This window comes from Falco naumanni, chromosome 7 (genome assembly GCF_017639655.2).
Source record: "Falco naumanni isolate bFalNau1 chromosome 7, bFalNau1.pat, whole genome shotgun sequence".
NCBI classification, from domain to species: Eukaryota; Metazoa; Chordata; class Aves; order Falconiformes; family Falconidae; genus Falco; species Falco naumanni.
In genome coordinates, this window is record NC_054060.1 from 44513208 (window position 1) to 44532264 (window position 19057).

The 19057-nt window shown below is 34.4% G+C and overlaps 1 protein-coding gene across 3 annotated transcripts in view; it reads left to right on the forward strand.

Moving 5' to 3' along the window:
- The window catches only part of FUT8 (fucosyltransferase 8), a 128130-nt gene extending 109385 nt beyond the window's left edge, over nucleotides 1-18745 (forward strand). For all 3 annotated transcript variants that reach the window (XM_040602030.1, XM_040602031.1, XM_040602032.1), the window contains 4 exons: nucleotides 4548-4794; nucleotides 6009-6185; nucleotides 13213-13363; nucleotides 17792-18745. In XM_040602030.1, the coding sequence (XP_040457964.1) occupies nucleotides 4548-4794; nucleotides 6009-6185; nucleotides 13213-13363; nucleotides 17792-18109 (893 nt within the window). In that variant the 3' untranslated portion in view covers nucleotides 18110-18745. The remainder of the gene's footprint in view (nucleotides 1-4547; nucleotides 4795-6008; nucleotides 6186-13212; nucleotides 13364-17791) is intronic.
- Nucleotides 18746-19057: the final 312 nt, after the last annotated feature.

Here is a 19057-nt window from a genome sequence, read left to right on the forward strand (position 1 = left end):
GCCTGGACAGACAACTCCGAATATTAAGCTCCATTCTCATAATCTGCTGGAAACTTTTAAGTCGCCTAAAATAGCGTCTTGAGGTTGTCTTGTTTTTTGCATGCTTATACATGCTTGTTAAAGGCTCATGCATATGTCCAGTTAGCATATGCATGCCAGAGATCAGTCCCTGCAGATAAGTCCCTGAAGCTGTTGAAGGATTATTATAAAAGCAAGCTGTTAATCTTGTGTTCCAGCAGACAACCTAATACTCAAAGCAAGTATTTGGAAGTATCTTCAGGTATATAGTAATTAACATTACACTGAACTAGAGAATAAGCTTCAGTGGAAATATTTCAAATCAACCCCCAAAATAGTTTTTCTTTGATATTGCTGTAAAGATCTTTTCTGTATATTTCCTAAGTTATTCCATCTATCCTTATGTAAGATCTTACTTTTAAATCATCAACTCTGACTACTGTTTGCATGAATGACTAAACCTGGATAACATGGCAAAACCCCTTTCATTTGTAAAAGTGTATTTGTCGTTGCAAATACATTTAATGGTATTTTTTGGTAGCCAGGTAGCTGGAGCTCGTCTTGGACAGGTACCCATTTCATGTAAGGTGTTTAGATGAAATGTGGCATTGTTCAAAAGCATTTTGAGTATATAAAGATAAAAGGAAAAATAAATTACTAGTAAGCACTTGATTTTTACTTAATTGGACAGTCTGCTGAAAAAGCCTTCACTAATTGTTATATGAAGTTAATTTGTGCAATCACACACTTCATCTGTATACTTTCCAGCTGACATGCTGGGTATCTAAACAATTCAGGAAGGGAAAAAATCTTTACATTTTAATGTTCTCTGAAGGTGACATGACAATGGACATAAAAAGCTTCTAATAAGTGATGAGTAATTTCCAATACAGCGAAACCGAAATATAGGTCTTTATAAAGCATCTTACCTGAGCTAACTCAAAAGAAAACGCAGTCCCTAAAGGCATCAGCAGATATTACTGTTTTAGTTGTGATAGGCTATTTCAAATGCAGAAATAGATACGCTCAGCTCATGCTTTCATTAGGTCCAAGAGGGATAATATTCACTGACATCTCATTACTTACTAGGACAGTAAGAGCACTGTTTATGTTGTGGTTTTGATTATGAGTAGGATTTTCAAAGAACCAGAATGACATGGGAAAATAAATACTATTGGAAGACGGTGGAACTTGCATTACAAAGACATGTTGGTAGTTGAGCAGCTCTGGAAGTTAGGGGTTTTGATGGAGCAGAAATAAAACTACTGTCAAAGTTTTATTTTGAGGGGAGAGCTGATAAAACCGTGTCTTTGGCAGAGAATTACTTTAGCTGAGTTTCTTGTGAGAACAAAAGTTTCGTCATCATACTGTACCTTTCTATCTGCTCCTTTTTTTCCCCCTAACTTAGTACAAGTTCTGAATATTGGATTAATTTTGGCCAGATTTGACCAAAAGAAATCTAAGAAATTAAGGTCTATCAAAAGTCCTTAAAACAGATAGCCTGGGTATGTGTATACAGCTGCTGAAGTCAATATTCAGGCCTACCAGCAAGTGAGAAGCAGCGGATGATCACAGATGTCACTTTCCAACAGGCAAACAGTACTAGGAGTGGTAAGAGACATGGGAGTATGTGAGGGTAGTTGCAAGAGTTGTGCAGGAGAGGAGAGTAAAGGATGTAGGAAAAAAGCCTTGGGGGCTGCTGGGTTGAGAAAAGTAATAGAAGGCATGTTGGCATGTTTGCAAACATTTTCAAACAAATAGCACCTGGAGAATCCTGTGAACATTAAACAAGCTATAAATAGAATTACAGAGGCAAATTTTGGCACCCGTAAAAGCAAAATAAATTACATTGGAAGAAGTAGCTTAAAATATTGCTGAAATGTAAATGACATGTAACAACTCTAGAGGTATCATCCAATGTAAATAATGCCATGATTCTGTGATCAAATGTCAAAGTTGGACCTATGCTGAGAGGGAATTGGACCTGATTGCCATGATGGTACTGTGATTTGAGCTACCAACATGAGAAAAAGATAAAAGCATTAGTATGGATTATTACCTTTTATGGCTTATCTATTAGTTAAGAAAATACAGCTGGGAAGCGGAAAAACTGAAGTATTTTAAATTTTAGGGAATGCATAGCTAAAAACTGAAGAAATGTGTGGATAAAAAGATCATTCCATATTTATAACCTGACTTCACTGTGTTCAGTTGAACAGCTACAATTCATATCAGTCAAGGATGTGATTTAATGTTTTTGTAATATATGTGCTTGCCTATCAATCAGACTTGAGTTTTGATTATCTACTGTATCATTAATTTTTATTGCAGCTTATTTCTGAGTAAACTAAAACAATATCCTGCTATCTATAATTTCAGTTAAAGATTTTTAAATTATGCCTGTTGAAAATAAGACAAGATCATTGCCTATTAGGAATTTTTCAATGAACACTGAAAAAAATAATAAAAAAAGTGATCAGTTGGATAAGAAAGCTGTCACTTGCCTATATGGTTGTTGCAAAGAGTTGTTTACTCCTTCAGGTTACCAGAGACTTACTCTTCACTGTTTTTATCCAAGCAAACAGTTGCTCTAAGTTTTACTGCATTTGCTACGTCATACTTTTTAAAGTGAGTGAAGACTAACAGGAAGATTTTTTTTCATTGTACAGAATGATAATAAAGGTAATAAAAACTAGAAAGCTGTCAAAAAGTTTCCTAGAATTGTTCACACATCTGCATGTTTGATTACACAGTTGTGCTTAATCGGTGACGTCAAATGGCTGTGCTTTATCAGAAGTTTGTGTGTTTGGATTAAGTAGACTTATGCACCTTGCCCACTTCTAATTTTATGTAAACTGTTAACAAAATAGAACATTGTTAAAAACATTGATAATCACATTGATTCTTTGGGTTTTTTTTCATTTAAAAAAAAAAAACCCGCAACACTGTGTCTGTCAATTACTTTGTCAACAGTAACTGGCAAAAATCCTGAAGCATGAGGGGCTTCTGTAACCATTTCAAAATTTTAATTATAATAACAAGACATTCTTTGATCTGCATTTGTGAATATTTCACTTGATTTTCCATTTGTTAGCCATACTTTCAGTAGTAGTCCCCTTGTTGGGTCTCATATTGTGTAGTTTTACAAAGTAAGGAACTCTTAATCTTCTATATGAAATAACCATGATATTTTCAGTTCCTTTTCAAAAAGTAGTTTTTCATATATCAAAGTGCACTCATTAACACACCTGACAGTTAATTTTGCACAACCATAGACTTTAGGTAGACTCACTGGTATTAATGCAGCATTCTTGGCAATGTATGATGTAATCATGCGATAGTCACGATATTTCTAGGATTTTGTCACAAATATACTGAAATGTCTTTTAATGCATGTGAAAGTGTTCTAACCTTAGGGCATTAAAACTGTTTTTAAAACAAAAATAGTTATCCTTGCACCTCAATGATTTTTTTTAGCCATTAGATTTACTTGATCATCAACAGTTGCATGAGTTTGATTTGCTTGTATTTAAAAGAGTTTTCTCTCCTGGCTCTTGAGCATTAAACAGAGAACTAGCCACCTTTGCCAGTAAGCTCTGCAGACAATGAAAATATTCTTTTGGAGGAAATGAGTACACTAGAAATCTTATCTGAAATGTTCAGTTTTTCACAAATGTAATGCTTGGTATTATGTTTTCATGTATTATGATTCATTACAGTATATGAAAATAGCTTCAAATTATCAATTATGTAGACATGTTCGTGTAATTTGTAAAAACACTTAAAAATATTGAGTGCCTATTGAGCCTTGAATGAAAGTCCCATCTAAAACATCTGTATATTACAGTTTAGTTAGTATTTAAAAGGTGAGAAATTCTTACCTGTATGTAAATCACACGCTTGTATAGTGCTTGGCTGTTTTCCTTGATCTATTTAATTTTATATTTATCTTCATAGTTTAACTTTCAAGACAGGAATTGTTTCTCTTCATGTCCTTTCTCCCCTTCTGTCAGTAGAGTGGCTAATTCAGTGGTTCAAAAGATGTCTGAAATGCTGAGATTTACTGCAAGAAAATGTACTCAAAAGAGCAGCAGAGTTGTATATTTTTTAACAACTTCTTATGCCTTAAAATATTTATTTGTTTATTTTTTAAACAAGTAACTGATTTTTAAGCATTTTAGGTAACAAGTCTGTCCAAGTGAGCCTTAGCACATAGTAATGATGTATATAAAAAGGTATGAATATATAACGAGGTACACTTTTTATATTTTATTAACTACTAGCTGCTAAGAATTCAAGGACCTTCAACTTCATTCTACTGGAGTAGATTGTTAGATACAGTTTGTACATAAATCTAGTCTAAAACTGATTTTTATTAATTTTTTTAATGCTATTTGAAAAAGTAGAGCAAGGGTTTTTAGGTAGTCCTTTTGAAGTTGAAGATACAGTTTAGCTGATATGTTTGGGATGTTACTTGCCAATGGTAAAAGTAAACTACTTGACTCATCCTAGTATGTTTTTTCAAACAGGTGAGGCTAATGATAAGGATGTTCAAGTGGTGGAACTTCCCATTGTTGACAGCTTACACCCACGGCCACCTTATCTACCCTTGGCTATCCCTGAAGACCTGGCTGATAGGCTAATTCGTGTACATGGGGATCCTGCAGTGTGGTGGGTCTCACAGTTTGTGAAATACTTGATTCGTCCACAGCCCTGGTTAGAAAAAGAAATAGAGGAAGCTACAAGGAAACTTGGTTTCAAACATCCAGTGATTGGGTGGGTATTTAGTTTTCTTTTTAACTGCCTGTGCTTTAATATGTGCATATAGTGATTCCTGTTCAGGACAAACTGTTTTACGATGGTTATCCAAGAGCCTCAAACATTTTGTGGGGAGAGAGGATGCTTTCTAGATGAAGCTGTTATTTTTTAACTGTGCATAATACAAGCTGATCACAAGGACTTCTTATGCATACTTGCCTACGTATAGCTGGACAGATGTATGTACAGGGCAGCTCAACAGAAGGTGTTTTTTTTTATATGTCCTTCCACACCTAGTAATGTAATATGGAATTCCATTCATGTAATTACCTTACAGCTTGTAATCCAGATGTTTTTCTGTCTGGGTCTTCTTTTCGAGTGTGTATAGCCTTTGCCTTTGAGGAAAAAAGGCTAAGCCTACATTTTACATGCCACAATCCACAACTAATGTTGTTGTTGGCTGCACTGAACATGGTATGTGCCTTTCCTTTTCCTGCTGATGTTTTCACTGTTGTTGTTTCTTACAGTAGCTATGAATTGGAAAGGTCTATAAAGGGACATGTGGGGAGAAACAAGGAAAGCACCTATGGGCAGTAAAGAGCAGCTTGTGGAAGAAAGGTTTTACTGTCACGTAATGTGAAAAACATTGCTGCCGCTGTCTGCTTCCCTTGCCAGAATTTTCCTTCAATCCTTAATCTTTCTTTTGTAGGAGTACACAATATATCTGTCTTAAAGTTAGTTGGCTTTTGACCATTCAGTTGGTAGGCTGCTTCACCACTGGCAGATCTGAAGACTTGTTAGGTTTCAAGCATATTTTTAACTACCTTCATTCAAATGCAGCATTGTAGCTGGTGCCCCAATATATCCATGATGCAAATATTCTGATTTTGCTTTTGAGCTATATTGATCAAGCATTATCTAACTACACTGGATAACTTAACCTTCTGCACAAAAGGAATACCTTGTGTGCTATAATTAAATCTCTTTTATTCTTATCTTTCAGTTACCCTTTGACTTCCTTGCAAGTTTATTATATTGCTTTCAAGAACAGGCTGACACCTAACTTCATGTCGTCAGTGTGTCAATGAGTTTAAATCCTTCCTCGTTTTGTGTAGGGATTCAATTTAGTATGTATTCTAAAAGTACAGGCATGAAACTTAAATTTAAAATTTCAGTTGCTAAATTATGTATTGTACTCATAAATTGAATTCCTAGTTTCTGCCTTTTTTCAGTGTTCACGTCCGAAGGACAGACAAAGTAGGGACAGAAGCAGCATTTCATCCCATTGAAGAATATATGGTACATGTTGAAGAGCGGTTTGAACTTCTTGCTCGCAGAATGCATGTTGATAAAAAAAGAGTTTATTTGGCTACAGATGACCCTTCATTATTGCAAGAGGCAAAATCCAAGTAAGATGACTTATGTTTTTATTACAGTTTTTCTCCTTCTGGTTAGCTTTATATTTTCTGACTATTGTGTATATCTTAGTACCTAAATTTTGTTGTTATTATTTATACAGTTAGGATTGCATTTCAGCTTTCAGTGATTTTGACTTTTCTCTCAGATATTCTCTTTTTTTGGATGATTGTTTTTCCCAAGTATGATTTTCAAACCATAATGTTAGAAATCTAGAAGGTTGAGCAAGATACCTGTGACTAAATAAACCGATTCTGTAAAAGGGAAGTGAAAATACAAATAATTACGTCAAACTTCTTATAGAACATACGTATTGAGAAGGAACTATTCAGAAATAATGTAAAAACTAATGTATTAAGAAGTTTCACCTGTCCAAACAATAATAATCTTCTATTATTTCACTGTATTTTTCTTAGGTTATGATGTTTATGATGTATAAACAATTTCAAAAATGCTTATTGCCATGACTATGGAAACTTGGATGGATATTTCAGATACCTTGAACTTAATCGTATTCATTACTGAGTACAAATCAGCATGTTTTCAATTTCAGTACTGTGTATTTGTCTCCTGAATAACTCCTATTTCTGTTTCCAAAATTTTATATCCCTTGAGCAGAATAATACGTATTTTTTTTCATTTAAGCAAGGAATTTAATACTTTTTAAAAGTAAGGTAACTCAGAAGTGGCAATTTTTTGAGCTGTTTTACTCTTGGTAGACTTGCTTAGAAAAATTGTAAGAGAACATACTGGATTACAAAGTTTCTTTGGCATATACAAGGTAAGCAGAAAATGTTATTTTGTGGTAGAGGAATTTTCTACAGCATTGCATACCTGCATATTTCAATTGTGATATTTTTATTTGTCTTTCAGCCTGTAAAGGGCTGCTGTTTAAAATTACGGAGTTTTGAAAAAAAACTAAATGAACATACACAACTCCAGATGATGACAATCTAATCCTTCCTTTTTTGTATATGTAGAGACAAGAACAGTAGCAGAAACAATTATGATAACATAATATTTAAAGTGCAAATCTGAACAATGAAAAGACAGGTAATACAAAATTGAGGCTATAGTATTTAATTTGTTACATTGTCCTAAATAATTTTAATTACTGTTTGTAACATATTCGAATTCAATATTGCTTTAACAGCTTTAGTTATGCATTTGTTTTTTATTTATGTTCAATTTATAATCCTTAGCACTGTATACAATAGCTTTGTGAATAATAGAGATGTACTACTTACGTAAATATATCATCCCAAGATTCCAATAGTAACAAAATCTAATAGTCAAATTGTGACTTGCTCAGTAGAACAGTACTGAATTTTATTAAGCATTGCAGTTTCTGTGGCAGTTTGAAGTCCATTCCAAATCATACTTTTATTGAAGTATGATAAGATACAGCTCATTACAGGTTGCCCAGAAAAGTTCTGGATGCCCCTTTCCCTGGAAGTGTTCAAGGATAGGCTGGATGGGGGTTTGAGGAATCTGATCTGGTGGAAGGTGTCCCTGCCCATAGCAGGGGGGTGGAACTAGATGATCTGTAATGTCCATTCCAACCCAAACCATTCTGTGATTCTGTGATTACTACAGCATTGATTTTTACATATTCTGAAGAAAAGCCATAGAATCTAAGTAGTGAAGAATTTTTATGTGTTGCTGTTGAGTTTTCACATCATAGTTTACACTGACACTAATTTCCTAAATTGCTTGCAGTCTACTGTTGCTTACAATTGAGTAGGTGGCTTTTGAAACTTCCTGTGATTTCGCAGAACACAGGATGCGATTTGTTGCTTCAGCATCGAAGGGCATCTGAAGACAGGTTAAGCTCAGGTTTTGGGGAATAAAGAACATTTTGTTCCTCCTCTTGTGAAGAAAACTACGAATCAGTTTACATTTCTGACAAAGTTCTAGTCACATTGAACTACCAGGCTTTGATAGAAACAGCTGTCACTTTGTAGCGCAGTAGCTTATGTTGCATTCAGTATTGGGAGCAGTAATATTAGTAAGTACTAGATATTTTATGTCTCTCTACATGAGAGTGGCTGTCAAGCAACATTGACATTTAAATAATGAAAAATTAGCCAACATTTGCATGAATAGGCATGTTCTTTCTATTAAGAGAAGTATTTCAAACTATTCATAGTCATGAAAACAGAAATGTTTTGACTTAAGTTTCAGAAATTTCCTTTGCAGTCTGATGTCTACCAACTGCAAGTACAGTAGTAAAGATAGTGGAGTCAGTACTATCAGTTTGTAGAGTATTTTTGTTTGTTTTGTTTTTAAGAAAAACATAGTGATACATTTTCAGGATTAGGATGATACAGAACAACATGATTAGAGAGGAGCATGGTTAAGAGTTGAACAGCTGTAATGATTATATGATTGAAGCACTTGACAACTTCTGGTAAGCAGAGGTCATTGTCTTAGATAAGTGATATGTTAGTGATGGTGTAAATTGCTTTTTACTTGATTCATTTAATAGTTTCCAAACACAAATTTTTGAATTGCTAGTATATGTGTTTCTTGTCTATAATGTTATTTTAGAATCTTCTCTCTTTAAAGGTAGAGTATTCAAAATAATGTAGCTGAACAACATATACATACATTTTTGAGAAACTGTATTTAATGTCCTTTATGTATGAATCTCCTTAGGTCTTTTTCTCATGTATATTCAAGAAATTACATTCTTCCTTTCAGGATGTTTACCTGTGAAGTCATCTGTATTTATTTTTTTTTTCAGTAATTTGCCTCCTTTATGAGCTTTTTTCCAGCACTTCTGAAAGCTTTTTTTCTACCCTATTTCACTGTTTGCTTCCACAATAGCAAGTTAATGTCTCTTCTCCCTGTGTACTATCTGTAGTTTAGCTGTTGCAACCCTCCTTGCCCCCAAGTCATAGTATATCTGATATATAGAATTCAGTAGTGCTTCAAAATTCTTCAGTCTGATGAACAGCTCATACATTTTCAAATTATTTTTAGAGCAAGATTTGAACACACATTATTTCTTATTTCATCTGTTTACACACATCCTCACAAGTTCTTTCAGAGGGAAGAAAATTCATATTGCCCATTCTGGACACTTCCCCAGTCCTAGTGAATTGAGAACAGGAGCTTGGGACTCATCTTGGTTTGCACCTGCTGCACAGCATAGCAATGAGTTGTAGTTACACAACTAGTTGATCAGCTTCTGAAACCGATTGGAACTTGAAATAGTGTCATAACTGTGATTGGTTTGTATCCTTATCTGAGGCTGGTAGGTGCAGGATGGAAAGATTTTGAGCTATCCCTTCCCCACCTTCTTCTGACTTTTTCTTATCCCCTTTTCCTTGTGGGAAAAAATAAAATCCTTCCTGGCCTGTATATGTGTTTCAAAAATCTGTTAGTAGCTTTAGAAGAATTACATATTGGTTTTAGATATGTGGAGGAGATACTAGGGACAGACTTTTTAGTAGGGCATGTAGTGATAGGACAAGGGGTAATGGCTTTAAAAGAGTGTAGATTTAGATTAGATATTAGGAAGAAATTCTTTACTGTGAGGGTGGTGAGGCACTGGCACAGGCTGCCCAGAGCAGCTGTGGATGCCCCATCCCTGGCAGTGCTCAAGGCCAGGCTGGATGGGGCTTTGGGCAACCTGGTCTAGTGGCAGGTGTCCCTGTCCATGGCCGGGGGCTTGGAACTAGATGATCTTTAAGGTCCCTTTCAGCCCATTCTGTGGTTCTGTTATAATACTACATATACATAGTCAGATACAAAGAAAACAGTATTCTGCCAGTTTCCGTTCTTTGCTTTTATCTTAACACTCTTGTTGCTTCCTGTTATAGGGAAGAGAATGTGTGGGCAATTTCTTTGGAAAGCTAGGAAGGATCCTACAAAATACTGTATTTAGATAATTCTGTCGGTAAGAATATGACATCTTATTATTTATTATTCATTTACCATGCATTCAGGAACCCTAGTAATAGGATCATGCCTGAGTTCTGCTTAAAAAGAAAAAAAAAAATTCCCCCAAAGCTTACAATGTAAGTATTGCATTAATCATAATATAAATACAAATGGAAAAGGGAATAGAAGGAAGCAAGAGCTAACTATAGAGCTTTAGAAGTTTCATTTCCTTTATTCTTCATATTCGTTGTGGTAAGAATAGGTTTAAATAGAATCTAAAGCACTATAGTGAGTGGGAAGGAGAATTAAACCTTACCTGATGCAGGAAGTTCAGGGGGCCACATATGGCTAAACTTGAGAGGGGTATTGGCTTGGCCTTTTACTGTATTTTTATCTTCTGCTTTCAGCCTGTGTTGGAGACAGGATGGTAGACCAGAAGATTTTTGGTCACGCTGGGTATGGCTGCTGTTATACTCACATGTTAGGGTGTTTAAAAGAAACCTCTTTTCCCAGGCATGAATAATGCATTTTGTATGTGGGGCAGTGTAAAAGTACTTGTGTGAAAACTTAAACATGTAAGTAGATAAAAGCTAAGCTTGGATGACTGGTTTGAAGAAATAGGTTCTGAAACTGTTGGTTAGGTGAATTTGGATCAACTTTACAAAGTGGAATTAAAAGCATCTCAAAGACTGTTTCCAGGAAAAAAAGGGGAGGAAGGAGAAAATTTTAAATGTATGCATAAGAAGATGTATAAATCATTTTGATGATTTTTATTTTTTTTTTACCAGATCCAGTATGACACATTTTGGTGTGCTTCGTTTGTTAAGTTATTAGACTGATCTTTTGCTAGTAAGAAACCAGATTCTTCAAGAAAGGTTCTTTTTTCTCTACTCAGGATGTGGATTATGATTTTTGAAGTCTGAAGAAGTGATTCATTTTAGCAGTATTCCTGACGTGATGAACTTGCAAAGGGATATGCAAATATCTTTACTATGTTCACTGTCCCTAGGAGTGACATCTTCTGTTAAACTTTCTTCATGTTGCTTGTTGCCTCCTGCTCGAATTTGTGTCATGGAAATAAGACTGATGCCCATTTCTGTTCCTCAGCTAGTTTTCCCAGCAGAGTATGACAGATGGGTTTGGTCTGTACTTTTTGTTTTTAAAAAGTACTAATGTGCCACACAATAGAAACAGAAATAGAATGTGTCACTAATATTGTGTTGTCATCTGTTGTATTTTGAGAGCTGGTTAAATATTGAAAAAACCAGACATGAGAAGATAAGAAAGAAAATTATCGTCGTGATAGAGTTTATCTTGAAAAAGTCTTTATTGATCCATATGCTCCTGTAATTTCTCAGAAGAGGTTTTATCAGTTATTCCAGATGAATAATATTTCCGCCTTTTTTTGGCTGGTTTGTTTTGTTTTGTCTAGTTCTTAACTTAACATGAACTTTCCCTGACTTTCATGATCGGATGCACACTTTAAAGTTGTCATGTGATCTCTGGGAAACTTACCATACGTGTATTATTTTTTCTTAGAGCAGGTGTTTCTCTTCGTAAGAAAAATTCTATTAAAATCAATGTGATGATAAATTAAAATTCTTCCTCAGATTTCCAAGTTTTGCACACAACTGCCTGATACGCTCTTGAGATAAATTTCCTGACTTGGTAGTCATGGCTAGTGAATATTAGATGGAAAAGCCCACTATCTTTTCCCTTTTCACTTTTGAAAACAGTTTTCCCATTGTTTTAACATTAAAGTTGAGTAAATTAGGCATATTCTTACAAGACTTTGTCATAGTCATGTCTACCATGTGTCCAGACTGTATCCACGTGCTGCACTGCTGTATGTACTGAAGTGTGTGCTAACTTTTCCAGAACCCGTGAGTGTAAACCTTATTTTGAACAATGTTCAGTATAGGACCGTCAGGCTTTGAAGCATCCAGTTACAGGTCTAAGTTATTGTTGCTCCAGCATTACAGCCTGCTCTATATTCTGATTAACTTTATTAAACAGTATAAGAAAGTTTAATTCTTACAAATGTAATATTAGCTGCCTTACTATCGTGTGCAATATATTGCTTTATAATTGCTCTGGAGTTGTAAATTTGAAAAATAGATTTAAATTATTTTATAATTAGTCCTGTAGTTGAAATTTTGTAGTTGGCAGGTTAGTCTCGTGAAATGCACTTCATGATTAGATTATAGTTATTGTGTGACAGCAATGTAATTATCACCATTTTTACATCTACCTAGATTTTTTTCTTATAAAACTTATTTTTGTTAGGAGGCTGACTGAAAATTTAATGAATTTGTGCTACATTTTATAGTTTATTCCAGTTTTTCAGTAAAGGGGTACAAATGTTTTGAGAAAGATCATTCCTTTTCAGAATTCTAAAAAGTGGGTTTTTTTTCCTTTAAATATCATTGTTTTAAAAAGTGAATTTTATTTTTAAAATAATATAAACCAAAGTTTTATATTTCAAATAAAACTATTTTGACTTAAAGTATTGCTATTTTATGATACATCAAGAAAGGCATACTGACATGAAATTTTACATTTCTTTTATTTCCTTGTGACCAGTAAATTGCAAAAGTAGTTCTCCATGCAGCCTTAATAACTGTGAAAGACTACTTTTTTTTTTTTTTTTTATTTAGCTTAGTTTATTTAATATGTCCCTTTTACAGGTGACTGTTCTCGTACAGTGTCATAATCAGTATGTAACGGAGTATGGTAGTAAGGAAAATGTAGTCTAGTAAAGACACAATTCTGTGTTCTGTTTAGTAGTAGAGAACTTAAAGTGATCTGAGTATATTTCATCTAAAATCAGTAGTGTTAGCAGAATGTGGTGTATACTTCCTGATACTTTTTCACTTCCTTTACAGTGTTGAATCTCAGACAGACTTACAGCATCTTTTTATTTAATTTTCTTTTTTTCTGGATAAAGGCATCCTTGGAGGCAGAGAAACATTCTAGGGTGTTCAACAAAATTATAATTAATTCCCTGTAAAGTAGAGATTCACTTAAAACAAATAAACAACTTTGTCTTGCAGCAAACATGATGATGCTTTACAAAAAAAAAAAAAAAAAAAAAGACAACTTTGCTTTTAACAATTTATTATATTTTTACAGGTATCCAAATTATGAATTTATCAGTGATAACTCCATATCCTGGTCAGCAGGACTTCATAACCGGTACACTGAAAACTCCCTAAGAGGTGTTATTCTGGATATTCACTTTTTGTCTCAGGCAGACTTCCTGGTCTGTACATTTTCATCCCAGGTAAACTGCAATGCAAATACAATATACAGTATATATACCAATTCTAATCTTAGTTTTCTTTCATGCCTCTTTATCTTATTCTCAGTGCACTCTCATGAAAATTTCAGGGAAGGATTAAAGGCTTGGTGTGCTATGTGAAAATTTAGAGGATTGTAAGCAGTGGTTGATTACTTCAGTTGAAGTTACTGGCTTAATTAAGACTTTTGAAATAAGCAGGAAATAATAAACATTTTAACAGTTCCTTGCTTTGCATAAAGTTAATGTATAACTTGAATCCATCCATTTCTGTGCAGCTTAGTTAAGGCATCTAAAATTTTAAGCATGTTGAACACTTCTAAATTTTGCATAAAATTAATATATGACTTGTGTCCATTCATTTCTACACATCATTTCACTCTAGTGGAGCTCAAACATGTCTGCTATTGCCTTAGTTGATTGTCGGAATGGAAAAGAATGAAAAAACCAGACCTTTAATTTCTCTTAAGTCTGTTGTGTTTATAGCAATCCAGCAGCAGCACAATAAATATGAATTCTGACCACTGTAATCTGTAGAGACTTCTTGTTGCAGATAAATCGTATGCTACAAGCTCCCTTTCTTGAATGATCTGATGAAGCAAGTTGGAGTCCATTAGAAAACTAAATCATGTAATGTCATGGTTGGCGTTTTCTTCTTTGTTACATCATGTTGTATATTAATAAACTATATAATGTAAAGCTGTTGTAAGATTACAGTAGATCAGAAAGCAGTATTTTGTGACTGATATGCTGATTCACCTGATTGAAGTATGGCAAAATATGACTGAAACCGAAGAGAGTGAATGTTTTTTACCTGCTCTTGTCATACATGCTCTTAGTTGACACTCCTAGTTAGGAAAGCATTCAACTATAGAAGGTGATTATGATCACCCATGATCATACTGTTACACAGAAGTAGACACAAAATGGAAAGTTAAAATTCACTTCAAAAAGACATGTTATCCAGAGTCTCAAACGTCATTACAGTGCAGAAGACAATTTGCAATTAGATAGGTAATAAGCATAATAGTAATGCTAATATATGGTTAATACAGTGATACATTGACCTTGACAGCCAGAATTTGTAGTAACATTACTATTGCAAGAAGACAGGAAAACCAGAAAAAGTATAGAGAAGCCTCTTATCCCTCAATCATGCTTGTGGATACATTCTTTTTTTTTCACTGTTTACCAAACCCAGTGAAGAAAATTACATTTTATAGTATATTTAGAAGTTTATATAATATAAGCTACATCAAGACATGAATAAATTCCAAAGTAAGAAGCCTAAGAAAAGCTTGTGAGGAGCCATCCACTTTTGTAATAATGTTTAATCCAGCTGAAGTATATCCACTGAATGCATATCACAATGAAAGAGGTGATTGTCAGTTAAGACCTAGGGCTGTATATCTTAAATGCAGCACATGCATTGGTGTAGAGACAGTCACTATTCTGAAGGAAGAGTTATGTGCTCTTTGATAAAAGCTTAATAAGAAACCTGTAACATTTTCTCCTGTTACTATATTCAGATAGCTGGTTTAAGTGGTAAATATTTGCTTTAAAGAAAACACTGCATGTAGACATAGAAGAAACATTTAAATATAGGTCAGACTGCTTGGACAGAATATATTGTAAGTGTTGGAGTCATTTCAAAAGAAGAATATATGTTAAAATACATTTACAAATTTAAGGTAATATAGGTTGATGCCCAGAGGTCATCTGGTACAACCCCCTTTGAGGGTACCTCTGAGGTACCTGGTATCTCTGAGCTTGTTTCTCATTCTACACCTCCCTGCATTTGACAATAGACATGTTTGCTGGATGACATACTTGGTTTTCCAGAGTTGCAGAAAATTCTACTAAAGTCTAGGAAATCCTGTATTAGACTCTCAATAGCTGGGACTGTGAATTTGGACCAACCATCTCTTAATTTATTCTGGGCAATTTCTTGTACTTTAATAACTCAAATTCTTCAAAAATCATTTTGCACCAGTTTTGCTGGTCATACGGCAATGTGAATCTCTACAGTATCTTCATATATTGGGCTTTTCTAAGGTCTTTTGCAAGTTTTCCCACTGTTCAGAGAGATTTCTCTTTTATGCATTTAAAATTTGATCCTCTGATCTCTAAGATTTGAACTACCATCTCCTTTCATCAATGAAATAAACAGCTTGGTAATTACTTTGGCATTGAAGGTAAGCAAAATCAGGCTGTTAATGACAGTCTTTTGTCCAGTCTGTATGAAGATAAAGTAAGGATAAGAGTGTAGTCTAATTTATTTCCAGTGTGATTTTGGACTTTCACATTAATCAATTGTATGCTGACTTCTTTTCCATTTTCTGTTCCTTGCCAAAGTGAGTCAAAACTTCATTACAGAGGTGCTAAGGGAAAATCACAGTATATGTGAATAGAATCAGGCTCTTTAGGGAGTCACCTATATTAATTATTACTTTTGCTACCAAAACTAAATGAATACTGATATAAGATGAAGAATAGATATTTCATTAAAATATTGTTGTTAAAGCAATTAGGCCCATCAAGTGATGTGGAGTCAAGGAAACAGTCTACCTTGGCACTGTATTTTGGCAACGTTGCCTTAATTGAGATGCATGGAAAAACCACATGGTAGTTACGCAAATCATGACACAGTAGCAGAATTAAGATTACACATTAAAGCAAAAGAGGTTTTTTGTCTCTTCAGTCTTAATTTAGATGAAATTGTAGCTCCCTCTGCCCGATTTTTCTTCATAATCTCTTTTCCTTCTAGGACTTATTAGTCTTTGTATTTTGCATTGTACATGTAAGTATGCAGGCTGGAAGACAAATGAACCTGTAAATAAAAAACGGGAGGCTGGCTTTAACTATAGTTCTCTATGTGGATTCTTTGCCTACTGCCTTCAACAGCTTACAGTTTAGTTACTGAGGTTTGGCACTACAAAGGAAACAGTTGCCAAGAGGAGATGTTGTATGTTTTGTATCAGGTATGCAGAACACTTACACTCACTAAAAAGTATTTCTAATGAAAAGATTTAAAATTTCTTACGGAGTGTTTGTGTATCCTCCTCCTGGGGTGCACATGCATGCAGAGAAAAAAAACATCAGAAACAATTGAAGAAGCTATAAAATAAATAAACTCTTGCCAATGTATGGGTAATCAAATTTGTTTCTATATTATGGGGTGTAACAAGTACTTTGAAATAATTAACTTCAACCTTATTTTCTGAAAGCTATTTCTTCAAAGTTATTTCCAAGAATAGGGAGGGTTAAAAGGTATTATTACATTTTTAAAGTAAATGCCTCTCTTGTGCTAGGAAAGTACAAATATGTCTAGTCTGAATGATTAAAATTCTATTCACCATATCTTCAGAGGGAGAAGAGTAAAATAAAGCTTTACTGTATTTACCTAAATTGAAAATTATGAAAAAGCTCAAATGCTTCTTTATATTAAAGAAGCACTTTCTACTGTACTGTTAGTTTATGAGGCTTACACAAAATCAGAGAAAGATATAGTGATGTAGGTTAGAAGTCAGAAAGTTAAAAGTGGCCAAATCAGACACCTTACAGAGAAGAGCTTTCTAGCCAACTGTTGAAAAGCGCTTTGTTTAAAATAGCGGCAGCCTTTTGTGTGTCTGGCAGCTCTTAAGAGATACAACGTGATTCTGATGTGGAGTCCTGTTTTCAATCTGAAGAAAATTCCCTTCATAAAATGTGATACAATGACACTTCAAAATGCATATATCTCCTCACCATCATTATTGTCTTGCTGGAATTCAGTTTCGTTTAGTTGTCTTCCAAGTTGCCAACAGTCATAATTCTATTACTGTTCTAATATTAACAGCATTTTAAAGCCTTGGACTTCTGGAACTGCTTGATTGTGAAAATTGGAGCTTGCTTTAGAAAAGTAAATATAAAGCCTCTTTATTGCAGAATAAATTTTGAAAATGTAAGTTCTAAAGTTTTGAAGGAAAGCAAAATACATTTTTTATTAGTAGTAGAAAAGGAAAACAAGTTGCTTTTACATTTGATTTGCTACATATTCATTTTAGAAATCAGGATGGCTAGTGTTCATATAGATGTTACCAGGTTTTACTGAAAAGTAAACTGTTCTAATTATCTGTTTGTTTATTTACCAGATCTGATCACCAGAGTACTAATTGAAATAATGCAAAATTGAATGCCTCTTGTTAGTAAATATGCAGGCTTTTTGTGTGGTTGTTTTTTTTTTTTTTCTGGTTGGTTTGGTTTTGGGGGGTTTTGGGTGGTGGTGGTGGTGGAAGGTGTGTGAATCTTTTTTTATTTTAATTCAACTTGATCCTTTTGGGTGCCCCTTTGTTACACAATGGTTGCTGACTTCTGTGGTTTATTGCAGGCATACACAATATTTATAACTTCTCTTTTGTTTTTATTTCTAAGGTTTGTCGAGTGGCCTATGAAATTATGCAGACATTGCATCCAGATGCTTCAGCATATTTCCATTCTTTGGATGATATCTACTACTTTGGGGGACAGAATGCCCACAACCAGATTGCTATTTATGCTCATCATCCACGAACTGCTGATGAAATTCCTATGGAACCTGGAGATATAATTGGAGTAGCTGGAAACCACTGGGATGGTTATTCAAAAGGCATCAATAGGAAATTAGGAAGAACAGGCCTGTACCCATCCTATAAAGTTAAGGAGAAAATTGAGACAGTCAAGTATCCTACATACCCAGAGGCTGACAAGTAGATTAAAAAGAAGACATTTGGTGGTAATTGTCGATTTTGATTGGTTGAAACCAGTCAACACACTAACTAATGGCTTATATGGGATTTCGATTTGCATTTTAACATGCAGTTAAAATCAAAGCCTTTAGCAATGAAACTGGATAAGAAGCTGAGAACAAATGGATGGGCTATTATCTGGACTTACTCTTAAACATTTTTTGTTATATGCACTCTCACACATGCACACACAAACCCACGTACAACAGGAAAACTGTTGTTTTATACTTTTTGTCTCTTTTCAGGATTTGTCCCAGTCATTAGTCTTACATGAGCTTTGGGCTCTTTTCTCTGTCTTTAATTGACAATAATGTTCAGACTTATAACACTGCCACATTGTGTAATTTGAGTGACATGAACATATTTTGTATGTGCAAAATTTAAAACATGGTGCCTATATTTGAAAAAATTGTGACCTTTTTAGAAGAGCCATGCCTATTTCACAGTGGGCAAGAGTCAATCTTCAACTGGTGTTACCGTGACCACTGAACTTGCTTCAGACAACAGATTCAGATTTCAGACTAGATTTCTTTACAAGTTTATTTTTAGCATTCCATTGATTACTTCTCATCATTAATAAAATAAAGGATACATCCAACAATAAAATAGTCACTGTCTGTTAGGAGCTTTTGTAAACAATACCATGAACAGATTCTTTAGTACTGATGGTGTTCTGGACATTGCCTTTGAGGAAAAAACAACCAAGCAAACCACAAAACCTACAGAGAAAAAAATAGCTCAAGTTTCATTGAATTTTTAAACACTTGCTATGTAGTAAACAAATGCTTAGTGACACAGTGGTGCTCAGCTCTCTGGACAGTGAGTTCCAGCAGAATGACTTCAGTTGCTCAGTTCCTTACACTTACTCGCTAGCTCTGTTCTTTTACTTTCCGTGTTTCTTTTCTGAAAATAT